The sequence below is a fragment of the Xiphophorus couchianus genome, chromosome 23, assembly GCF_001444195.1.
Source record: "Xiphophorus couchianus chromosome 23, X_couchianus-1.0, whole genome shotgun sequence".
NCBI classification, from domain to species: Eukaryota; Metazoa; Chordata; class Actinopteri; order Cyprinodontiformes; family Poeciliidae; genus Xiphophorus; species Xiphophorus couchianus.
The window spans coordinates 24920994-24946325 of record NC_040250.1 but is presented as its reverse complement, the minus strand read 5'-3'; the positions used below and the strand labels follow the sequence as shown (position 1 = coordinate 24946325).

At 40.9% G+C, this 25332-nt stretch overlaps 2 protein-coding genes across 4 annotated transcripts in view; both read right to left on the bottom strand.

Annotated features, from left to right (window-relative positions):
* The window catches only part of gpc3 (glypican 3), a 161655-nt gene extending 154962 nt beyond the window's left edge, over positions 1-6693 (bottom strand). Inside the window, exon 1 of the mRNA XM_028009792.1 lies at positions 5917-6693. Within this exon, the coding sequence (XP_027865593.1) occupies positions 5917-6076 (160 nt within the window). The 5' untranslated portion in view covers positions 6077-6693. The remainder of the gene's footprint in view (positions 1-5916) is intronic.
* Positions 6694-14733: 8040 nt separating this feature from the next.
* On the bottom strand, positions 14734-25332 carry cab39l1 (calcium binding protein 39, like 1). Of its 3 annotated transcripts, none has more exons than XM_028008812.1 (10): positions 24988-25332; positions 24588-24641; positions 22379-22525; positions 22099-22263; positions 21848-21966; positions 20861-21029; positions 20710-20769; positions 20555-20620; positions 20328-20471; positions 14734-18453 (listed from the first exon to the last, which is right to left on the bottom strand). In XM_028008812.1, the coding sequence occupies exons 3-10, from the start codon at positions 22493-22495 to the stop codon at positions 18262-18264; spliced, it is 1032 nt and encodes a 343-aa protein (XP_027864613.1). In that variant the 5' UTR covers positions 22496-22525; positions 24588-24641; positions 24988-25332; the 3' UTR covers positions 14734-18261. The 3 variants fall into 3 exon arrangements, with proteins under 3 accessions (XP_027864613.1, XP_027864612.1, XP_027864611.1); XM_028008811.1 differs by lacking the exon at positions 24588-24641 and having other exon boundaries at positions 14734-18186; positions 18222-18453; positions 24988-25331; XM_028008810.1 differs by lacking the exon at positions 24588-24641 and having other exon boundaries at positions 24988-25331.

Genomic DNA, 25332 nt, shown 5'->3' with positions numbered 1-25332 from the left:
ATAGTGACCTTATACGACATCAGCATAAATCATGCACACCTTTATTAATTATTTTGTAGTGTGAAATGTTGGAAAAGGCTTCATCAAGTCGTATTACTCAAACAGAAAACAACTAACCCATTTATTATTAACCAGTGGGTTTGGGAACGGGATACAAACGCTGATGGATAGAAATACTGGAGCGGACCAAATGCTGGAGCGGAGTTTTATATCGGCCTTCATAGATTTTAGATGAAGGTCAATATAATCCGATACTCACTGTTTGGTTGATGTCGGACCGATTTCCGATATCATATCAGGACACCCCTTAAATCATCTAATTATCAATCAAAGTTGCCTTGAAACTCCCACAGCAGCAGCTGCAACAAAGACGTGTATGGCAGTACTCCCACAGCTGCACTGGGTTTTGTTTCTGTGTGATGCTGTTGCACTGCATTCGTAGTGGATCACACTGGAGGAAACAGCAAACTTTTGTTTTTTAAGGGGTTGGGGGAAGTTTCACCCTCAGGCGCTACATATATTACATTTCTGATTCGCTTTCCTACGGACATGGCTGTGAGCCAAATCCAGCTCCTCTCTAATGATACAGGCCACTTCTCAATTCCCCTGTTGCTCATATCATCCTCACTGTCACATCTTTAACCTTTAACTTGAAGCACTGAGAACATGTCCATGCACGAACATCCACAGATAGACAGTAGGAGGTGCTAGAGCATGTATCTTTTTTCCTCGATGATAAAGTGCCGTATTGAAATCTGTACTTTTTTTGGCAGTACTGTTTTCCCATTAACCACTCGCGTCTTTTTCTAAAACCCTTTTTACGCTAAGATGAGGTGGTCTTTCAGCTGCATCGAAATTTATGAATATTACAAAACTGCAAAGGAAACAGGCACATGCAGAGGGGGGGAGAAAAGGGGCAAAGGGGGCTTGAGCCCCTGCCCCTTTTATCCTTGATGCCCTAGTGCCCTTTTTGAATTTTTTTTTTTCAAAAATATTTTTTTAAATTTTTTATTTTTTTTAATCAGTATGTCAAAAGGCCTGCTTGTGCCCCTCAGCAATAATATTTAGCTAAATAAAATAATTTAGCTAAATAAACTAGTCTGGCTGCCCTCAGTCTAATAATGACTCTCAGAGCCTCCATGTTGTTCAGACTCCTGGTCCATGGTGAGGAGGAGGAGGATCTGTGCCTCTAACTATCAAATTATGGGAAAGAATATTTTTCACACACTGGTTTGTGAATAAAAATGTAGGTCTGATGTTGACGTTAGGAAAACTGTTTCTATTTATATTTTCATAATTGTCTTCGCAATAGCGGGAAAAAACCCGCCTCTCCCCTAAACACAGAAATGCTTCAGCTGCAGAGAAACTTCTGACTTTAACTTCATCATTGTGCTAAAAGCCCGGTTCGCTACAGGCAGCCTGGGTCGGTCCACCGACTGATAGAAAGAATGTCTGTCTTTATATCAGACATCCTGATATAAAGACACGGTACCGACTGTCACTGCGAGTCGTGATTATTGGTTATTTGCTGTGATGTATTTATGAACAAACCCAATTCAAACACAAAGATTACACCATATTGTAGCCATGGTAACACAACAATCAAACTATCAAGATGATTCTTTAAACTTTTACAAAGTAAACTTCCTAATTAAATCCTAAATGTACTATTTATTTTTCTCAGCTGAATGTATTAAATAAAATTTAATAACATTGTCATTCTCTATAAATGATGTTACAGGTTTAGATCTATGGTCTGTGTTACAGTTAAACCATTTCTAGGGGCCCCTGAATGTCTGGAGGCCCCTGAATGGCCCCTACCAGCAGCTACTGAGTTTTATTTGCCTTGATATTCCAGTCTTATAATTCTAGATCTAGAGGTTTAACATCAAACTATTATATAGAGTTAACCCCTTTGAGCTTTTTATATCTATAAATCAGTCTGCAGCCAGGTTGTTCTAGAGGTTAAATAGATATTATTAGGGCTTCATTAGTAAAATGGCAGCAGCTTATTTCATAACTTTATAACCAGCCACCTTCTCTCCTCTGGCTTGTTTAACAGGCAATGGCAATGATATAGTAGGATCCAATTAAATTCTTGATTAATATGGGTTGTTGCTATGTTGCTGTACAGTGTTTTAAGATCTTGTTCAATGTGCACTTTTTAACTTTGAGCCCCCGCCCATCCAAAGGTCTCTGCACGGCCCTGAGTCACATGAACCACAAACTGATGTTTCTACTGACAGAAATGACAAAAAGACGACAGGAAGTGGTAGCGCTGCATGTTTTTTAAATGACATCGAGTGAACCGATTTCTTCACATGATTTTAATGGTTTCTTTGATGGAAACACCCCCAGATTAGAAGAACATCGACAAAGTTTTGTGCACATCTGTAAACACAGCTGGTGTATTGTGTTCATAACTGTCTGTATGAATGTTTGGGTTGTTCGGCTCATACAAACGTATAATCCTGACAGATTAGCCATCTACTGGCACAAATTAAATCATAAATTTCCAGTAAATAACATGGATGTACTGCTGACTCTGCCCAGCTCTGCTGTTTGACCAGTTAAACAGCTTGGTTCTTTCTTAAAGGCTTTAGCGAAGCGTCTTAATGCCCTGCTAAAACATTTAGTTAAGCATTAGCCGGGAAGCATCAGCAAATATATCACTGCCAATGTAAATATTCAACGAGCAAATCTCATGGTGGTAAATTTGCAATAACAATAAATGCATTATATACTCTGTAACTCTGGTCAAATCAATGCTCATGGTGGCAGGATAAATATGTGTCTCATTCCAAGTTTGTCATAGCTCCAGTTGCTCTAAATTAGTGAGACATGAAATATTGACATCAGAATTGTTAGTCTTTAGCATATCATATCAGCCGGATAAGTAAAATCAGACCAATATTAATAACCTATATTTATTCTATATTTATTTCCATCCTGTTGTCATTTGTGTGCGTTTTTCTACAGTTGGCAAGCTCTAGGGGGAAAAATAAAAATCAGAATATCAATAAATATTGGTTACCGGCTGTCGCAGTGATATTAATATCGAATATTGCTATTGGTTGACTTTTATGTTGGAGCATTGCTACTCTAAATTTAAGAATTGCTCAGACTGCTGATGTCAACAGTCACCACCTTCCTGAACTCCTGCAACAGCATTAGCCTGGTTAAGGAAGGTAACAGTGAGCAAAATGTGTGGTAATTATAATCGATAGCCTGCGATATTCAGCACCAGAATTACAGCCGTTTGTTTTCCTGATATTGCCTGCACGTTTCCAGGGTAAACAATAAAATTGGAGGTTGTTGTGTAAAATGTTAGTTTTTAAATCAAAGGCTCACAAATGTGAAACGCAACTTAACTATGGCGGAAATTCTCTAAAATGTGACATAAGGACCGAATCGGCTAAAGTACGACACCAAGTGACCAACAGGAGAGAGAGAGAAAACATGTGCACAAAGAGTCGCAAACACAGTTAGTTACACAACGCAAGAATAATAAAACCATTTGTCTCGACGATGAGAGGAAAACAACCTTCCAGATCGACGCGTAAAATGATCCTGACCCGCTGCAATAATTAATCAGCAAATTCTGTTTATAAAAATTCCATGATGTCATGAATTCAGCTGAGAACTGTGGTGGATAACGCTGAAAAAAATCTAATCTGCGTTGTCGTTTGAAGCTGGACAGTTAAGACAATTTTGTCCAATCAGGCCCATTAAGCGTTGCTGACCTAATTTTCTGTGTCGACACCGACGTCCAGGCCTCCTTTTACTGCCTGATCCAAACGGACTTTGTGATAGATTTGTTGAAGTTGTCACTCCACGCCTGAATCCCCTCTAATAAACCAGCCTGCACCCTTTTCCACCTGCAGTAGAAGAGCCCTGCTAGTGGCTTGTGAACTCATTCCACATGAGCGCCGGCTCTGCGACTGAAGGTTGCCTAACCTACTCTGCCTCGGCTTTGGGGAGGCTAAATATTTCTCTCAGCCCGCTGCTGTGTTTCGCCCTCTGGCTGCCAGATAAAACGCTGGATGTGCCCTGGCGGAAGGTGTGTGATTAAAGATGGATGTGTGGAGGGAAAGGAGGGCTCAGCAGCCGGCGATTACCTTTACAACGGAGGGGGGTGGAGAGAGCATGACAGAACGGGCTTCAAAGTGTTTTCCTCCATAGTGTTTCCCGGTTTGTTTCGCTCTTTGGAGACGACGGAGCGTTTGCAGAGTCGTGTAGGAGCAGGAGGATCCCATGCTGGGGCCGGAGGGAAAGCCGTTAACCCGGGGAACCTCCCCGTGCCGACACGACACTAAAACACCCAATTAACATTTGCGGCTGGCTGTTTGTTCAGCCGCACGAGCGGCTTCCGCATTGCAATCCCGAGTCGGAGCGGAAGCAACGACACGCTGGTTTCTGCACAACGGAGCAGGAGATCGGTGCTGAATGCATCACTTTTTAATCACATTCCAATCGCAAACGTAACGGATTTTATTAGACGGATCAAATGGCGATCAAACAAATAGACAAAGAAAAGTTTGCAGGGGGGGGGGATTTGTATTCGCCACTTCTTTTACTCTGACACCCCTAAATAAAGTTCAGCGCTACTAAAAAGCAAATAGTATGACAGAGTATCAGGGCCATATTAAAAGAATTTTTTAAAAATCAGAATATTATGACTTTATTCAAGTACAACTTTGCTTCTTGCGATATAACTTTATTTTTATAATAGTACAACTTTATTCTTATGCGACTTTATTCTCATTTTTTTTTTTTTTTTTACATGGACCTGATGCTACATCATACAAACTATGTTGGTAATTTAATCTCAGTGTAATCTGGTGAAGGCCTCCGAGGTTTGCTGGAGAACAAGCGGCGTTACATGAAGACCACAGCTCAGGAGGGACAATCTAGTGATTTCTCAAATTTTGCTTTTACAGAAGAATGCCCACCTTCCCCCAAAAGATAAAAAAAAAATAATAGGAAGCTCTATAGTAGAAGCAGGGGACACAGCAAACATGTGGAAGAACGAGCTCAAACCAACAAAGACGTTTCTGGACTGCATGAAGAACACGAGCGTATAGCAGCGTCGTGCTGCGAGGATCCTTCTCTTCCGAAGCTGGTCGGGAGATAAATGGAGCTAATCCTGAGGAAAACCTGCTACAAGGCTGCAGGAGACCTGAGGTCTGGGTGGAAGTTCACCTCTCAGGAAAAAAAGATTCCCCTTTACATCCCGTAAAATTTCATCCACACTTAAACCCCATCGATCCGCGCCGGGACTTGAAAAACCCGACGCTTCGGTTGCGGAGACGTACCGTTGCCAAATTGTCACAAAGTGCGGCTCAGCAGTCTTCAACGCACAGGGGCTGGATACAAAAGCGCACCACACTTTTCAGATTTCTGCTGGTGAAAACCCATTCCTTTCACCAGTCCCAACTACGACTGAGAGTCTCATCAAATCGCAACAAAACCCCACTGAAGTCTGTGGTAAGATGTGAAAGTTGAAGGGCTAATGAATTCTTTTTCCAGACAGTATCTATTTATTTGTTTCTCAGTGTTTTCACTCCCAACATCAGAGAACATTAAACTTAAGAGTTTCCAACAGCTGCAGGCAAGATGTTCGTATCTGCTTCCAGATTTCGGGCTGTAAAGGATTGCGTCTCGCTTTCGTGTTTGGATCGATATTAGAACAAATTGATCCTCTATACGTTTTGCAGACGGTACCGATTCAGCGCGGCTTTAACAAGATGCTCAACGTGGGCGATAGATTTTTTATACATATATTGGAGGAGGTTCAGCCGAGGAGAATGAAGAAAGAAGGACCAGAGGAGAGAAAACACCTCAAGTGCATTCTGGAACTTAAAAGAAAAGAAGAAAAGTAAAAACAACAACATCAAATCTAGATGTGGAAGTTACCTGACACCGGGCTTTCAGGGACCCACTTGGAGCCGGGGTGCAGAGCGTGAAACGCAGCGCGCACCTCCTGGCAGTTTGGTGCCTGTCCGCCGGGAAGCGGGAACAGCTGGAGGAGGAGGGCGCACAGGAGGAGCGCTCCGTGGACCGATGCGGCCACCATGGCAGGGAGGCCGGCGGAACCGGAGCGAAACCGGACGTAACGGGGGGAGAGAGGAAAAAAACAAAACTAGCTGATGTGAACTTCAGCTCGTTAAAAAGTTACAGACGGAACAACCCGGGTTGGCGGTGATGAAGAGAAGCTGCAGCTCCCGCTGACTCTGCTTGGATCAGCATCCTTATGTTTCCCTCCTCACTCAGCCTCCTTTTTTTTTTTTTTTTGGCGCTGAAAGCTGCTCCACTGAAGCTCCTTCTCCAAAACCACACCGAGGACAGCAACTTAACCCGCGTCCCTCTTACCTCCAGAAGAAAGAAAAAAAATCACAGCTGTGCGCGCAAACGGACCAGCCCACGGTATGTGTGCGCGCTCCCGCAACGCGCGCGCCGCGACCTGAAGCGGCTCCCCTCTGGTGTAATAGTAGCTGGTGATAATGTGGGCTGATACACCGACCGGCCGCGCGTGGGTGGGTGCATGAGTGGGCACGCGAGGAAGGGATTGCTGCTGCCGTCTACTCGGATGAACGGCAGCGAAGGAAAACGAGAAGCTGAACTTTTACGGTTTACCCATCAGTCAGTGCGGCGGGCTTGGAGCAGTCGCGTCACATACAGCCGCGTTCAAAATGTTTAAAAAGGGAGTGAAGTGCAAAGTTCTTGGAATGCCAAAGCAACAATCTTCTGTTACAAATCAAAATCAGAAGGAAAAATTATGTTTTTTATAGCACAATCACGTAATATGTTACATTCAATCATATATATATTTAAGGTATGTATTTAAAATATGACAAAGGAAATTTGACTGTGTAATTTAATGCCTTGAAATTGGGCCTACGTCTCTTTAAAAGCTCCTGCTCTTTCTGAAACTTCAGGAAGTCATCGCAGCATGGCTCCTCTATTAACCCTTTCACGACGTTTTTACCAGCGTTTCACTGAGAAGTGGCTCCTATAATGAGCGCAGCTGATGCCCAGTTCCACCAGGTGTTTGCTAATTGCTGCTGGCTAGTCTGAAGGAGCCGAGTCACAAGAGGAGGGTGCTTTGTGAGGCGGAAGCTCGGAAACGGCAGCTTTGAGGAGGAGCTGCGTCTCGAAGGCGGAGCTAGGCCCACCCAGGTGTTTGCTGTGTGCCGTAACATCTGGGTTGTCATGGGAGATTAAATGATTCCTCAAACATGCATGAAATAATGAGGTGAAAATATAAGATTACATAAAGCTAAAAAAAAAAAAAAAAGTCACTTTTACATCATACCGCTCCTTTAAATGCGTTTCCTCTAAAATGACAGGAAGTGAGGACACGGGGATGCCAGGCCGTTCAGAGTATAAACATGAGATTTTTCACCTTCCTGTGAAGCATTAACCAAATATAACGGCTGTTTCTGTGAACTGCTACACATCTGTGCTGAAGTCAATCAGCCGGCAGGTGTTGCAGCCCAGGATAAATTAACTACATTCCAGAAATCCTCTTCATTTCTCTGTTTTGCCTCAGTTTGGAGTCATTGTGCCACCGAGTCATCCACTTAAAAAGCTTCTTTCTGGGATTTTTTTAACTCCAGCATAACACAACATATTCAAGAGTTTTTTCTTCAGCCATGTTCACATGTTCAATAGATTGGCATTCTGATGAGGCTCATTTGTTTGCACCATTCAAATGACAGACATGGTAGGAAACTGAAAATCTTTTGTCTTGGTCATCTTTTTAAGGTATCAGATGTCAAACCGGCTAATTTTCTGCATGGCCAGGCCAGTAAAAATGTAAGGCAGGCACAGCTAAACTTCATTTCAGAAAATCTCATTTATTGGGTTTTATATTTATCTCTTAATTGAAGAAGATGAGTCAGTAAGACCTACTCTGACCTCATCATGATGATGATGTAAAGCACTTTGAAATGCCATGCTGCTGAAATGTGCTATACAAATAAAATTCGATTGATTGATCATGATTCCTTTGGGTGGCCAACATTTTTCAGGAGGGGGCCAAGGCCCCTCGGCCCCTCCCTTGGGGTCACCACTGTCTCAAACACAAAAAACGTAAAACATTGCAGGATTAGCTGCTATGTGGTTTTATTATGCCAACAGATTAAGTGTAACAGAATAATCTGGAACCAACAAATTAAAAATTACATCAACCAGCCTCATTTTTATCATTCTTATAATGGAATGATAATATATTATAACCTTATAAAGTTCTAAGTATGATGCTTCAAAATTATGTTTGTATATTAGCGTTAACGTCACATTGCAAAGAATTTTTATTTTTTATTTTTAGAGAAACTGCTGCAATATATATATTACTGTAGATCCAGAACAACAAATGAACTATTCTGCTGTTGTAATCCTTTACCATTACAGTTGAAATGGCGCCATCTAGTGTTCGGTCTGCCACACAGCATCTCATCTGCTGTGAAAAAAATAAAACATAAATAAATCACATCAGTTCAAATTCCCGCTTTCCACTCAGAGTGCTGCAACTTAATACATCTGCTTCGCCACATCTAATGGCTTCCCCCACGTCAGGCGCTAGAACTGTGATGTCCTCCATCAGCAGCTTGTTCAGACATGTTCAAATACCGCCAACGACAACAACATGAGAGGGGCTCCTCTCTGGTGCCTGCAGTGACAGACATTTCTCGTCTTTTCAAGTGCTCTTCAAAGCCCGGAACAGGCGGAGAACAAGAGCAGCACCTCTGTGCACCTGAGCCGCGGAGAGCTTTGCATGGATTTGCACAGCAAACACGGAGAGAAGCTGAGAGCAAACCGACAAAACTCGCCGTGAACTCAGCTCACTTCTGGCCTTTCACGGCAGCGCGGGCGGGCGGGGAGGCGACCGGCAGTGCTTTAAGTGCTCAGACTGCAGTAGTGCTGGGTTTACTACCTGCACTGAGAGCACTTTTCAACTGCAGAGTCGACAGCTTAAACAATCCGAGGCAGGAATGTCTGTGCAAAAAAACAAAACAAACATACTGCTGGAAATATGACGGCAGCTAATAATACGGCTTAAAAATATATGTTTATAGATAAAGATATGAAAAGTGGAACATCAGTTTGTGTTCAGCTCCGTTTCTCTTTACTATTAATGTAGGAAAAAACTATTTTGGAACTGCTGTGTTTTACGTAAAATAAGAAACGCAATTGAAGTCGTACGTGAATACGTTTGTTCGTACGCTAAGCTCTGAAAAAAAAACATGCCGCGCCGTCATCACCCTCCTCCCACTTCCTCTCGTCTTCTTAGTCTGTTCTGCCAGCAGTAACATCCGGCGGTTAATCGCATGAAGTGTTTCTGTTGCAGTTTTGCAAGATACGCAAATGTTACCACAGCTGAAAAACCACTTCATCCCAGCCCAAAACCTTCTTTAGTGGAAAACTTTTTTTTTTTCAAAAATTGGTGCGTTTAGCAAATTTATTTTGCGCAATTCCAATTAGCGCAACTATATGATCAATGGAAATCCAGCTATTGATGCTGGTCAGAGATGATAAAAAATACTTTAACTCACTGACTCAGGGAGGCTGAATACAAATGCATGCCACACTTTTCAGATTTTACTTTGTAAGACATTCCCAGTACCACTCTTCCTTCTACTTAATGTATCCCTACTTCATTAGCAAATCACATAAAAACCAAAACACAATACACTGAAGTTGGACAATGGCTCCTGACAAAACATGGAGAAGGCCTATTAATATTTTCAGAAGGGACTGCAACAGAAAAAAGAAACACAAATCATCAGAGAAGCAAGACATTGGAGATCTGCAGCCGATTTCACTGCAAGAAGTTCCTGGAAACAAACAAACCCTCCAGCCAGAAGGAGCAACTAGGGCAGTAGATTCTGAAATAACTCACTAACTACACTAGATGCACCTTAACTAGAGGGCTGTGACACAGGAAGAGAGAGGCTGAAAACCAAACCAGGAACACCTGAAACACAACAAAGGCAAATGTCAGTAGCAAATGATTAGAAATATGCAATTTGATGCTGTACACAAAGTCCAAGCAACACCGAGGCATCCATCAGGCATGAAATCATGTGTAATGTAAAATCTCACTTCTACAACTAGCCTGGAGAATATTAAGCCAGGAGGAGCTTAATACTCAGAATGAAAACTGGTGCCCTTTGTTTGGGCATCAGTTCTCTGATACGCAGCTTTTGATTTTGGACTCAAGTAAAAGGTTCTGTTTCACCGCTTTTAAATCAACTTCGACTTAAGCTCTAAAATACCTAAAACAGGTCAAGTCTGGACTGGAACATTCGTACGGCGAGGACAGAATGTTTACAACCAATTTTGGTTCTAAACAAGTCCAATTCCACTCGGATTAAAAATCCTCCAAAACCGCGGCTTGTGATGCCCGACGCCTTTACTCCAGGTGTTCGCGCACAAAAACCAGGGATTTCGACGTCATTGTATTTGGCAGGCGGACCTAAAACAAACACACAAAAACACCTAAAACATTTCAGTGATGATAAACTGAATTTGTGATTAGTGTTGATCCACACGATTCTCTTTCATACCATAATAATCTACAAGAGGCTTCTCATTACATTCACATTAAACAACAGTTTGTCCAGAATGACATAAATCTGTCCTCCACGGCTCTATTTCGGGACCACTTCGATTTCTTATTACTGTTAATTATTACTGTTGCGTTACTCATTACTTAAGTAATAAATAACCAATCGACAGAAGTAACCCATTAAGGCTCTAGGTTGTGATAAAGAAATAAAGGTGTAGAAGTGCTGCATTTCGTTTAAAAGTATTCAAACGCCTTGAATCTTTTCCCCATATTTTGCCACATTATTTAACAGACCAACACAGAAAAATGCATATTTCTGAGGTGAAAGTGAAATTAGAATTTTTAAAAATGTTTCACAAATTGAAATCTGAAAAGTGTGGCATACATTTGTATCGAGTCAGCACTACAGAACGACCTTCTGACCGAATCACAGCCTTCTCGTCGACTCGTTTGCCGTGTTCCTTCATGATGCCGTTTGATCGATAGTGTCCTCTGAGGCCTTGCTACAACACTTTGATGTGCACCAGGGGTCGGCAACCTTTACATTTCAAAGAGCCATTCCTACCCTCCGTCCAGCTAAAAGGAACTTGTTTGGAGCTGCAAATGTTGAACGACCTTTGGAAAACAAAAAAGAAAGAAAGATAGTTTTTGACAAATATGTAGAATAGGAAACGTCATGTGTAAAAAACCACAATTTAATTTCTAACTTTATATATTTACATAAAGGCGGAGAAAATTGTAAAAAGAGAATGAAGACCTTTTCTTCAATTCGATGTCGATATCTGGAAAACGTCAACGTCAAGCTAGCAAAAAAGGAAGAAAATAAAGAAGAGAAATGGTTGGAAAAATATCACTTGTACTTTCAGCATGTTTCTGTAATGTCTCTAATTATTGCATGCAAAAATAAACTTAACTGCTACAATGTGCAATTGTGATTACATCTATATTTAATGACATTCGTTGGTTCTTTATCATGTTTTCAAAGCGATTAAGAGCCATTGTGATGGGTCCAAAGACCCAGTGGCTCCACAGGTTGGAGACCCCTGATTAATACAAACACCATATTACACATACAGTCTGTTTAGTAATGATGAGACTGGAAGTGATTAGTAGAACCATCATCTTCACCTGCTCTCTCTCCACAATTATGCACCAATTTAACGTGAAATCATAAAAACAATTTGAAGTTTGCTGTTGTTACGTAAGACGTGGGATGGTTGCAACATACTTTTTCAAGCTACACTCACTTCAGCCGTTTTTCACAAGGTGGGGAGATTACTAATAACTTGGGAAAAGTGGAGAAAATGCTTCAACCTGTTGACAGTAAAGTTCATTGTTGCTTTTCCCCCCCCAGGTTGTTCGGCCTGTTGGACCCAGCGGAGTCTCCTTGCGCGAGGCTTCAAGGGGAAATTTCCACAAACTTCTCCAGTTATCCGCATCACGAAGGCCACGAACCAGGGCGGAGTCTAAAATCAACGAGCTTCATTCAAAAAGAAAACGATATCAACTCAAAATACTTTAATTTGACTCTGGATAGCGGGGCCTGTGTTGTTATCGTCTCAGCTGAGCTCCGTTTTTCCGACACTTGGCGTCGTTTAAGGTTTTTTTTTAGCCCAGCTCAATAAAGCTCAGTTTTAAAAGTGGCGCCCGCACGAGGCCTCTATGAAGCTACAACGAGCATGCGCACTGCCAGCCTCAATTTAAAAAAAAAATTAAAAAATGGAGGCTAATTTATACAAGCTCTACCAGCTCCTTAAACCGCGTGAACGTAAATATTAAACCGCTTTCTCGGAGTTCCGGTGCGAAACTTCAAAACTCAGACAACATTACACAAATAAAAGAGAGAAATGCGCTTAACTAATCAGTCAAACATAGCACGAAAACATTTAGTCACATTTTTTAGTCTTAAAAACACGACAAAAGTGGGTTGTAAGCGCATTATAGAAGCCAGACTGATTGGGAGACAGCCTACCTTGGTCCTGCCCGGTTTGAATGGAGCCATGTTGTTAACCATCAGTCTTCCTCCGTACCTTGCAGCCCCCTCTCCCTTTGCCAGAAACAAGAAGTTTCGTCATGCATAAAACTGCGAGAGCATCTTTCTTTAGTTGTTCCTCTCTTTGTGGGGGGTGGGGACAGGAGTGCTCTGTCGGGATATCCCCCAAAAATCCTTCCCACGCCAAGGTAGTCGGTTTAAACGTGGCTTCAGACGCCAGAAGAGGTCCTGTCTGTGAAATCCAGTTTTACACCGCAGATGCTAAAACGGGATTTCTATGATCCAATTTCCTCCGCCGTCTAATGCCGAGCTGGTCAAGGAAACCCATGAGGCTTGTGACCTGTAACCCCTGTTGAAACCCTGCCCCCACGTCCCACACCCACCCGGCCCCACTCAAGAGCTCAGTAGTGTCACAGAGCAGAGCCAGGAGAGCTGATAGATGTAGATCCTCTTGGCAAAGCGTGGTGACACTCCCCTTCTCTATGGGAAAGCGCTGCAGCTTTGCAGGCCTTCTTCTCCTATTCAACTTTAACCTACTTTCCCATGCTGCTGCTATTTTCCTGATTAGACTGCGATTGGTGAACTTTAAGGGTTATAGATGCCTTTCGTCTCACTCTGCCCTGATTTGATGGAGCCTGAAGGCAGAAAGATTTCTTATGGTCTCATCCTGGGGAGAAGAAAAAAACAAATCGGGTTGCAGTTTTGCAAAAATAGTACCAAGTAGTCTTTTTCAAATTCAAGCCCCTCTGAGGAAAGAAACTGGATGCACATCAAGCATCAAGAATAGGTTACAGTCCAGGGTCCGTATAGGGTTCTCATGTCCAAAATTGAGTACTTTACCAGACTCAAATTTCCAGACTAATCATTCCGATTGTAGCCCATTTTTCAAAAGTAAATATAAAAGATCTCTGCCCTAAATATGCACCCTGCAGTAGCCAGTCTAGATGGATGGAAGACAACTAATGGAGACAGAATAACATTTTGGGGGGGGGGAATTGTTTCTGGGAAACCCTTTAATCGAGTCCTTTCCAGAATGTGTAGGAATCCTCAAACGTTGGGTTACGTTTCGGGCTTAACCTAAAGACACTTTAGAGAGAGAGGGGATGATCATCAGAAACACCCAGACGGCTCCTCTCTGGATCTCTGCGCAGATGATTGCAGTTAAGCTTCCTTCCATGACGCCTTTGAAGTCATATTCTGCAGGAAAAACCTGAGACTCTTTGAAGCATGTGCATGAGTTCTGGTGATAAGCCTGTCCTACTACAGTACGGGGAGGGGAAAAGGAAAATGTTGTTGGCGGACAATGCGGACGCTGGTTCTAATGTTAAACACGGTGGGAGCACAGTTCCTTGGAGCCGTCCTAGCTAGCCCAGACATGTGGAAGCTTGAAAAGAGAAAGGAAAAAAAAATCATGGGAACATTTTGAGTACAATTGGTTCTGACTAAAACATTTTTATTCATCAAGAAAATCAATTTCTTCCAAATATAGGAAGATGGGTGATTGTCAAAAAGGACTTTAATATCTAAAACTGGAGCTTTAGCTATGAATAATTGTACAGAAAAGTTAAGGAAATGTTCCGGGCTTGTTAAACCTGGATATCTTGTTCTGGATTATTTTGCGTCCTTGATCCCCTCTTGGAGTGATTTTGATGAAAAGGCTCTTCACCATGTTTTCTCTATTTGTGGATAACGGCTTTAGTTCCCTGGAGTCCCGAAGCTTTGTGACGCTCTCTACATAGAAAGAATCATTTCTAGATTCGCCAGTTTCCAAACTAGTCTGGCTGTGACACTTTGAACTCCAGATTTAAGCAGATACATTTTCTAAAAATCCCTTTTTCAGTAGTGAAGCCCACTGTAAAGATGTTAAACTGCAAGAAAACCAAGACGAAGGGCAGCAAAGAAATCATTGTGAAGTTTATTGGGTTATGATGTCAGTACTTTACTTAATCTGAAAAAGAGATGCAGCATTAATCAAAAACTTAATTATAGCTTTTGAGGTACAAAGCTAGTTTCTTCAGCAGCCATGCCTTTTTAATCATATTTATGGTTTCTTTTTGGTACATGGTCAAAAAAATGACTGAACATCCTTCTCAAGTACTGATTCTAGGTTTTTGTCCTGTCGGTTGTGAACATAAGCATAGAAAAAATCCACGCAACACAACACAAGTCGCCAAAACACTTTATTTTCATAAATGCGTTCACACTTCAATTATCCTTTGTTATGTACACTTAATTTGCTCCCATGGTAAATAAAATATCCAGTGTGGAAAAAGTAAGGGGTGAAAAAGAGAAGGTAGCAAAATAATGAAAAACTAATAAGCACGAGATAAAGAAAACTTAAAAAAAATAATCAAGGAATATATACTATTGATCTTTAATTATTAAATTTGATGTATACATGGTATTGCCAGAGATGTACAGGACTGTGCAAAAGTCTTGAGCCATGTGTTTGAATTTGCTTTCAAAGACTCACATGCTGTAAGTTTAAAGTGGGTCCAAGGATTGGCTCTCCAGGCTTTCGAAGGTTCTTACAACTTTTCAGTCATTTTCCAGTCTTTCGTTTTCGTCTGACCGGTTTTAGAAAAAGATTGGTCACTTTTCTTAACCCAATAATCACCTCTGTACTCTTCCAACATAAAAAAAAAATGCATTAAGTTCAGGCCAATCTGTCAGATAATTTATTCAATTTTCAGGTCCTTGTTTTTCAACATCAATCAAAGTGGGACACTCTTGACACAGAACAGGAACTCAACACTTTATATTCCTGAAGAAATAACAAGGGGGCTCACCAGTAAGAGCTCAGTTAGTCCTGGCATAGGCTACCTTTAACCACATTAGAATAACACAAACTCTGATTTTGCCTCATCTGTTGCAGTTCCATTCCTGTTTTTTCATGCTTCAGTTCATCAGCAAAATATAAAGAGAAGAGACTTTTACGCAGTCCTGTGTTATCTCCCTATAAGAGGTAGGGTTCCAGAAACTTGAAACGCTGCGCTTGTACAACTTTAAGCGAGGTGCCCAGCTGTTGCCTACAGCTCCCCCTGGTGGGAACAGCTGTGAACAACACACCCTTTTTTTCTTCTTCAAAGTGCATGTCATGCCTGGACTTAAATCTCAAAAAAACAAAAGGATTTCATATTTACATAATCGGCAAATAAAACAAAAATGTGTTTAAAATATAAGTTAAATCGAAGTCTTATTTACTTTTGTTAGACGCCAGTTTTAGTACTCCTAAACACAGCAAGACGTTTAAACTCCTGGGGATGTAAATTTAACCTCACTACACATTTTGACTCCCCCCCCCTTATGTATGTTAACAGAATTGTGCTTCACGTTGGGGAGTTACAAATGATTCTTTTAAAGAGATTTCTGCATTACTTTCAGAAAATTACAAAATGACATCTCCCGTCATTGTGACTTTGGCTTATAAGCATGATCAGAGGTCTGGAGTCTTACACAACCTTTACTATCAGTTACATGTCTTTAAATAAGGCACCATCGCATCCATCACACGGTGGCACAGTGCAATTCATTATGAATTAACATGAGCTACACCAACCAGAGAAATGTCAAAAACTTTCTGTTCCACTGAGAAATTGAAGCGGCACAAAAGTGCTTGCGAACATGTACTGTCTTTTCAAAATGTTTTAGTAAGGTGGTAGATAACCATTTTCAAATGATGATTTCTTGACTTTTGGGTTTTTAATGGCAAGGAGAAAAGGTTTAGGATGAATCACTCTAGCAGGATATTTAATGCATATTAGCGGTAAAACCAGCACTGGTCCCCAACGCCGCCCAAAGGCTCATGCAGGCTACGCTCTTCAAACTGTCCTCCTAATTTTACTACGTCGTGACATCTGACCTTCCCCAGTATTATTATAACATCAAACATATTAAAAGTCTATTTAAATTATTCACCATAAGCAGAGATGCACTAAGACAGTAATTAGTGGCCCGAATAAGATGATTTTACGCTGCACCAGTTTTTAAAGTTTGTGATCAGTGAACACATCACGTATGAGTTCGCTGGATATTGTTACCGAATCAAGAGGATTTAAAACACGCCATCAGTAGAAGGAAGAAAAGCTTTAAGGCGGTTCCAGAAAGAAAGGTTTTGGTTTTTTTAGAGACGCATGTCAGCTGTGACGCCAGGGAGTTGTTTAAACGAGGGAATAACAGGAAGGCTCTGTTTAATCTAACTCTGTTAGTCATGGAACATTCTGAAAGTGAAATGCAAGTCTTTGGAAATATTAGAGTTAAGGTAAAGTTTTACTGACCGTAGGAATACACACAGAGACTGCTGTTAGCAATGCTAGCTGTGGTAATCCAAAGAGTTTCAAACGTTACCTGTAATCATTTTGTCTTTGGTTTGAAATGGCATTAAAATCCTGCTCAACTGCAGAGCTGTGCAACACCAACATCTCACTCCCTCACACAGTGTGACATCACCTCTGGTTCTAAAATAAATAGTTAATGAGTGATCACAGAAAGGCTGCTTAAGGCAATAAATAAATCAATGGCTTAACAACACACCAGATAACAGCAAATATGCATTTTGTTATTAAGTTGGACACTGATGGATGTTATTCATTTTGAAATAATATTCCAGAAAAGAAATGGCGTCATGAAATAGGTGATTGGAAACTGGCCACCAGACTCTAATCGATGCACCTCTAAACATATTTAGATCAACAAAACCTAAAAACCAAACTGTTTGTCCGGTTGGGGCTGCATCCATAAGTGCAGCCATTACCATGCAAACAGCTGTTATTAGTTATTAAGCTTTATTAATGTAGTACTATGAGTATTCTGCATGTGGAAATGACATGGAGTGCTTTCTGCAAGATCAATTGTCTGGGTGAGAACCCTGCAGCGTTATTTGATTCTTTGTTTCTATTTCAGTCGTGTAAGCGTTGCCAGACGCAACCTCAGAATAACAATATTAATAATAATAGTTAAAAAAAAAAAAAAAAAATACGCAACAGATTTGATCGATTCCTCGTCGCTTTTGACTTGTGCTCCCCTGCATAGACAAATACAGCACTGCTGGATTCACGCCCGACTGCTGCCAGACGCGCAAAAGCAAGCAAAGACCCTGGCTGCCGACCCTGCCAACAAAGAGAGACACATGCCACTCTGCCACGGCCCCATTTCAAAGAGATCATTCAACTCCCACACAGACAGACAGAGAAAATGTACAATAATGCAAATAATAAAGCAAGCTGGATCGCTTAGAGGAAGCAGTTACATTAGAAAAATAATATATTTTACCTCTCAGCATTTCAATCTTTATAATATAGACAAGTTAAGGAAATTCGCTTTATGAGAACATCTCTAGAGCCTGTGGAAATGTTGGGAAGTCTTAAGCAACACTCTACGTGAAGGAGTAACAGTTTTGAGATCCAACATTGCACAAGCAGAGCAAAGGCATTCCACTGTGACTAAATAAAAAGCACTGTGGTTTAAATAACAGTTCTCGGCCCACCCAGGTGACGTACAGAGTCACCTCCGTATTCATGCTAAACCAGAAAAATGAGAAATCGAATCATCTTTTCCTATGTTTTTCTATTTGAAATTATATTCTTAAAAGGTTTGGGGTTTTTTCCACTTTCGACTCACTCAGCCCCTCCAGCGGCTCCAGACACCACCTCCACAACGCTACCGCCGGAGGGGAACGCGTCGTTCCTCTCCGGCTCTAAGACTCCTCGGATGCGGTCGGTCTCTTCAGGTCTCGGATCTGCTTGATCAGGTAGTTCTTCTCGTCGCAGAACTGCTCGTCTTCGGACCGGTCCGTCTGGAAGTGGCTCAGGAACTCCACCAGCTTGGCCTGGTTCTTCAGCAGGATGTCTAGTACTGGCTGCGTCTTGTTTGGGTTTGCAACAAAAACCTTAAGAAATAAAAAAAAAACCAAATAAATAAAAAAAAAAAACACATTTTCCATATGTGGAAAATGTGTTTTCCACATATGGAAAACACATGCTTCTATGTGAACCAAAGGGGTCATATTTATTTGCATAAAGAAAGGGGAATGATTTTCTCCCAATGGGACAATAGGGTGGTATGAGAATCTTCACCTGACAATAATGTTAATCAAGTACAATACAGCATTTCTACACAATAATTTGACAATAAGATAGCACAATATATTGAACTGCTCTTTCAAAGTTTGTAATATCACAATCGCAAAGATGGTGTGTTCTGCGCATTGCCTGATGGTAAAAATGGAGAAGTGTCAAGAAAATGCTGGTTAATCGCAATTAAGGCTGAAACAATTCCTCGAATGACTCGAGTACCTCGATTATTAAAATTCCTGGAGGAAAATGTATCTGCCTCGAAGCTTGGCTAATTATGGTTTATTATGTAGCGCACCGTGTTCCGCCCTGATCATTATTTGTGGTGAGCACAAATAATCTCACCTCTGCCTATGAGTTGTTGTGAAGTGCTTGCAGCATGGTGTTGAATTGTGCTGCGTTTTGTGAGGGTTTGGGGGAGAAACAAGAATTGTTGAATTTTGCGAAGCGATGGTTGGACTATGACAGCATTTGTGGCGTCGGAATCACGTCGTCACGGTTTTAGAGCGAAAGGTAGGAATGGCAGGGAGGGAGGGGAAGAGAGAGAGAGATCCGATTCCTCAGATAATCGTAAAAATATTCTATAGAGTACTCGATTACAAAAATATTCTTTTACAACACCCCTAAGCGCAATCAATATTTTCCACTTAAAGCTGCAGTTTGCAACTTTTATAAAAGATATGTTTCTTTTACACATTTATTTAAACTGTCACCATGGTGTGACGGTTTGTTATGAGACAGATAATCTGTGAACAGATCGATCTCCTCCACCACGTCCCTGAGCTACTATGGTCATCTGAAGAAATGCACCACGACCAATCAAAAACAACCAATCGGAGCCAGGAGGCGGGTCTAAGTGCTGTCAATCAACCTCATGTTCTTGTTGTGCTAAGAGGCTAAGGTGCTAAATTTTTTCATACATTATCCATCTCGTACCATGCTGTTACGACATAGTGACAGTTTCAACAATTATGTAAAAACATGTTTTTTTTATTAAAGTTACACACTGAAGCTTCATGTACCATAATTAAATATTTTCCGGATATTAACCTCTTCTTGATACAAAAAAAATGCAATGTATATTTTATTTAAAGCACAGACAAAAATTCTGAGAAGAAAAGCGAGAATGTTAAAAGTTTTGAGGCCGTTTCTATGGTAATAATTTTGTAATTTCAGCCAAAAATGCAATGTCATTCTTCTCTCAATCGCCTGAATCCCAGAACGCAATGAAGATGTCCGAGTGCAACTCAGACTTTTGCCTGATAGAAAACTCCCAGGAGAAGAAAAAAAAAAAAAATACTAATAATATATATATATATATATATATATATATATATGTATATATATACATATACACACCACACATATAAGATTAAACATTCCTGTCACGACAAAATTGAAGACCTAGAATTAATGTATTTAAGACCAACTTACATTGTTTTTAAAAAAAACTTAAGACATTTCTAGGTATTTAAGAATTTAAGACTTTCTAAAGAGGCGGACACCCTGATTCAGATGCCAGAGAAATCCCCTGAGATTTCTCTTGCTGTATGAAGCATAGACTCATTCTTGCCCTTTTACTTTAAAATATAAACATTTAGATCGTGCATGTAGATCTTTTTTGTGTCAAAAAAGGTATTTTCAACCTCATCATACCGTGAGAATCTCGGGACGAATTTGACATGCACACCTTAAAGACGTGGAATGCTTCAAACTGGATGTTGCGGCTGTTGTCTCGCAGGAGGTTCATCATCAGCTTCAAGTTCTCTGCTCGACTGATGTAATTTGTCATGACAGTGAAGTTGTGTCTATCCAGCAGGAGTTCCCCAAGGAGCTGGACAAGCAGTAAATAAATGCAGTAAAGCAAAAATGTACGCTCAAATCAAAGTGTAATTCAAACAGAATATGTATGTGAACCTTTAAAGACTGCCGCTTGGTGACGTAGTTATCAGAATGCAGCAGTTTTTCGTACTCCGTGAACACCTGGTGGAGATTTTAAAAGCTGGTTAAGCACAGAATAGGCAACGTTTGAATAACGGAAAAGTTCAGACTAGAAAAGCAAAAACACTCACCCTGTCATAGTTGTTCTCCAGAAAATCCGCACACATCATCTTGTGTCTTGTGAGAAGATCCTAACAAGGACAAAAAAAATAAAATAAAGGAGGACCAATTAGCCAGAAATGATCGGGCGTAGTCTGGCAGTTAAAAATAAAAACGGCGTACCTTGAAAGAGGCGAAGGCGTCCGAGGCGATGTCGAAGGTGGAGACCTCCACGTAAAGGAAGAAGCAGTAGAAATCCTCGGAGAAGAGCACCGACCGGGCCAGCGGCTCGTGACGCAGACACTCTCTCAACATCATGCCGCAGTTCAGAGCCACTTCTGGGCTCTCGTATCTGCACAGGTTAACACATGTCAGCGCAGCCACGAGCGCAGTCACACACAAAAACTCAAAGCCCGAGCAATTAGACGAGACCGCACAGCAAATGAAACAAACGACAAGCGCTCAGGCCCTTGAAACGCGTTTGATCTGACAACAAAATTGTATCTGCGGCTCTTCTTTCACAGCGAGGTTGCTCATTTTGGAGCCTACCGGGTAGCTGGCCAAAAAAAAAAAAACACAGCCGACCGCGCAGACAGGACAGTACATGAGTGGCGAAATGATTTACCGCATCGGCATTAAATGTCAACGTTTCAAGTCTGCCCTCCCAACAATTACGCTAAAAGGTCTTCTTTGTCGACATGACATTTTAAGAGTTTAGGTTCAATCAAAAACGTGCAAAAAATAATAACAATCCATCACACAGCTGCCTGGGATGGTATTTGATCTGCTGAAAGTTGCCTGAGACAGCCCCAGTTCAGAGCAGCTAAAACTGAATTTGGTTCTTTACAGCATGGTGGGACGTTGTTTTTTGTTGTTGTTTTTTTTCAAGAGCAGTGAAACCAGCGCTCTTCTATCTCTCCATCTGCATATGAAACCACAAAGGTGAGCGCAGCGAGTTTCTGCTTGTTCTTCTGGGAGCTGTCGAAACTCATACGGTGCGCGGAAGTGCAACCTACCGCCATGTGTAAGGAGATCAGAAAAAAAAATATATATAAAAAAAATCCAAACACATGAAAGGAAACAGGTTTGATTCTTGTTTGATTATTTCATTCAACCTTAATGCATGGATGTTTAAACACAAACCATCACACAAGAGCATTCAGGACTCACCCTTTCAGAAGCATGAAGAGGATTTCTGGGTGCGTGGAGATGTATTCGACGGTGGGTGTGCGGCTGCCAATCTGACGTCTCACAATATTGCTGAACAAATGGACCACATCCTTCTTGCCCTGCAATAAAATGACTCAGCTCAACATGCGGCGTTCGGATACGAACAGGAGTGTAAACTCTGATCGTTTCAGGTCTCTGCAAAGCTAACTTTAAAGAGGAAATAAGTCGCCCCCCCCACCACGCTCCCCTACCTCGAAATCAATCTTCTGCAGGTTTGCGATGAGTGCGATGAGAAGGTTGGTGTTGTATAATTCTTGCGCCAGCTGGGCCACAGCTTCAGTTTGAGGCTCCTTGTCCCCTGTCCCACTCAGCACCTCCTTCAGGGAAGCAAGGTTTTTGGACACTTCTTCTGCAACCTTGAAACAAGAAGAAGGATAATTGGGTCGTGTAATGCAAATTAACAATGCAAAAAAAAAAAAAAAAGTTTAAAACAAGCTAAATCAAAACAACAGCGACGAGAACGTCTCAAACCTTTTCACACTTTTTGCTGTCTGCAGCATCCAACTTCTCCATGTGTGCAACATTCTCCTTCAAACTCCTGACTATTTCAGCTGGATTCTTCTGGGACTTTCCGAAAGGAAAAGGCATGACTGAAGACAGGTAACAGGTAATCCAATCCTAAAAAAAATTTTTTTAAATAAAATTTTAAAATCATTGCAGAAATAAAACGTTTTAATTAGAGATGAACGATATAACAGCGATGACATGAGTAAAACCGGGGTAATATTAATAACCGATGTTGATCCTGTTGTCGTTTCTGTATGCGTTTCGGGAGGTGGATGAGGTCGGCCATATTTGTTTGGCCATGTGACGCTGATGCAGCGCAGGACTGTGTTGTGTTTGACTGAAGCAGAGAAGCGACCTCAGTGAGGTTCCTGACGTCGCCTTATTATTATTATTTTTTTTTCAAAGTTGAAACAGCAGGGAAGTACACATAGAATATTGATAACTACAAATGTTCACATCGCTTAAATATGATACACGGTTTCTGCTAGACAAATTTAAGGCCTTTTTAAGACCATTATGAATGGAATTTAAGAGCTATACCGCCAAGGAAATGTACGAACTCAATCCAGCCAACTGGGGATAAATTCGCACTGACCCATGGCAGATACAAAAAAGCTAGCTAGATACCAAGGGGATGTTAGCAGTGAGTCACAGAACGTAATGAGGATGTCTGAGTGTGACTGAAACTTTTGCCTGACAGAAAAGTCCAGCAAGAAGAAAAATTTTTTTTAATAGTCCTGTCAAGAGAATATTTAAGACCTGTGATTAATGTATTTAAGATTAACAAAACATTTTATATATGAATTTAAGACAATTTAAGGCTTTGACTGTTTTCGGATTCATTAATTTAAGACTTTTTAAGGATTCACAAACATCATGTGACATACACCACACTTGTAAATGTGTGCACATGTTTCTACATCTTTGTACTTGTAGAATATGGCTGTAGTCTCTCAGCTCCAGCGCAACTAAAGCTACGAGCTCAATACCTCATGACCTCTGGAGGCTCTCATACTTTAGTTACATGCAAACACATGAAAACCTGAAATAATCAAGCTACAATGTAAAATAGGGAGACACAAATGTCCTACGTGATCAAATCAATTAAAAAAAAGCAAAAACAAATGACAGTTTGACAGATTAGTACCTGGAATGGTTTAGAGAGAAGCATTACAAATTTTAGAACTGCCATAATGAGGCAAACATAAAAGCTGAGATACAAAACAACTAAAAATAAACTAGTTGGTATCCCAGGTAGGTAATCGTTAGTTTGCCAATTATTGCTATAAATCATGAAGATAAGAAGGAAAATGCCAGAATCTAACACGTAACTGTATTTGAATGCATGCTTCATTTTTGAAGACTTTGTGTTGGATATTTCCATTTGTTGTGATTACTTGTTTGAGCCCGTTTAAACTGATGAAATATGACAGATTATAGCTACTGTTTTTAACTAAAGTAACTCTACTAGTAGAAATTAATGCAGTTACAGGAGACTACAAAAGATGACAGGATTTTTTTTTACGTTATCAGAGCAGGAACAAAAGGATTCCCGGGCTGGAAGGAGCTTAAGAATTGCTAGAACACTTTGTCCCTTGGAAGAAAGATCAATTTCAAAGCCAGTGGCACTAATTTGTAGTGGCCACCCCTACAAATTAGCTGGCAAGCCCTTTATGCATAAACATATTTAATGCATATCAAAATTATTAATTCAAGACAGGAGAGAATGAGCTTGAACTAGTTGAAAAGGTTAATATATTTGTGCATTTCTATTTATTTATACTTGTGTACATGTTTGTTTCTATGAACTAAATAATATCAACCTCTATAGACTACAACAACATGATAAAAATTTAATTCTGCTATGTCTTTTGGGTTTATTGAGCCACCCTAATGTTATTAATTGCTGCCCTTTTGAAAACGTTCAAAAAGGACCTTTGTGCATAGCCAGAAATGGCAAAAATTACAACCACTTAAAATAGCAAAGCAGTAAAATTACCCACACCAAACAACTACAACAGGTCACATGGTCAAAAGGGAAATCCTAAATAACTAACAGGTGCAAAAAAAAAAAAAAAAGAAATAAAAAGAAGTAACATGGCGCTAAAATGTAATTGAATAAAGAGTGAGAGAGAGAGAGAGAGAGAGAGAGAGAAGGGGGGCTTGTGGGCACCTTGTTGCCCCTGGAGCCAGTTGTTTCATAATCCGTCCGTGGCTAAAGTTAGCTCTGAAAATTATCACAACACTGGTAAACTTGTATAACTTTAAACTTTTTAAAGGTAGTTTGCTACTTTTGTCCCAACTATTACATACATTAATGTTTTGTGTACAATGATATGCCAGGCGAGTGGAAAAACGCCAACTTTCAACAGCAACGTCAAGGAGGATGTTACGGCTAAAATGACGTTAAAATGTCAACGTTACATTCGGTCCATCAGGAAAGTACAGCTTAGCTTCTGACCTAGTTAGCAGCGCCGAAGACCGGCCGAACTAACGACAAAAACACCTTCACAAGTTACAAAGAAACCTCACAGAAAAACAATAAATAGAAATTCCAGGCTATCAAAACTCACCAAATGAGGTGTCGCCCTGAAACCGAAAGACACTCGACTGCTAGAGGTTAGTTAGCGAGATAGCAAGTTGCCTCCACTTTCTTTACTGTGTGTCGCTGCTCTAAACTGTAGGGAACGTTATCTGATAGTCCCGTAGCTGAGTGACACTCGCTAACTGACGGTCATAGCGCTGATTTTGTCATCTAAAGCTGCCTTCTGAACTTGGAAGGGGCCGAGTTGAACGTGGAGAGCTGCGGGGCTAGCCTGTCTGACAACTTCATTTCCCTGTTCTTTTTCTAGCGAAACAGCCGTCCTCTCTCATCCCGGGGACACTGGGCGGGTGTGTTGCGCTCCGCTTGTTCTGTA

What these genes read in the sequence shown, in the direction of transcription:
- cab39l1 (XM_028008812.1), bottom strand. Translation starts at nt 22,495, where the DNA reads ATGCCTTTTCCTTTCGGAAAGTCCCAGAAGAATCCAGCTGAAATAGTC. An exon ending in TGGAGAACAACTATGACAGG is followed by an intron (nt 20,621 to 20,709) that starts GTGAGTGTTTTT and finishes AATCTCCACCAG; the next exon opens with GTGTTCACGGAGTACGAAAA. An exon ending in AAGCATTCCACGTCTTTAAG is followed by an intron (nt 18,454 to 20,327) that starts GTGTGCATGTCA and finishes TTATTTCTTAAG; the next exon opens with GTTTTTGTTGCAAACCCAAA.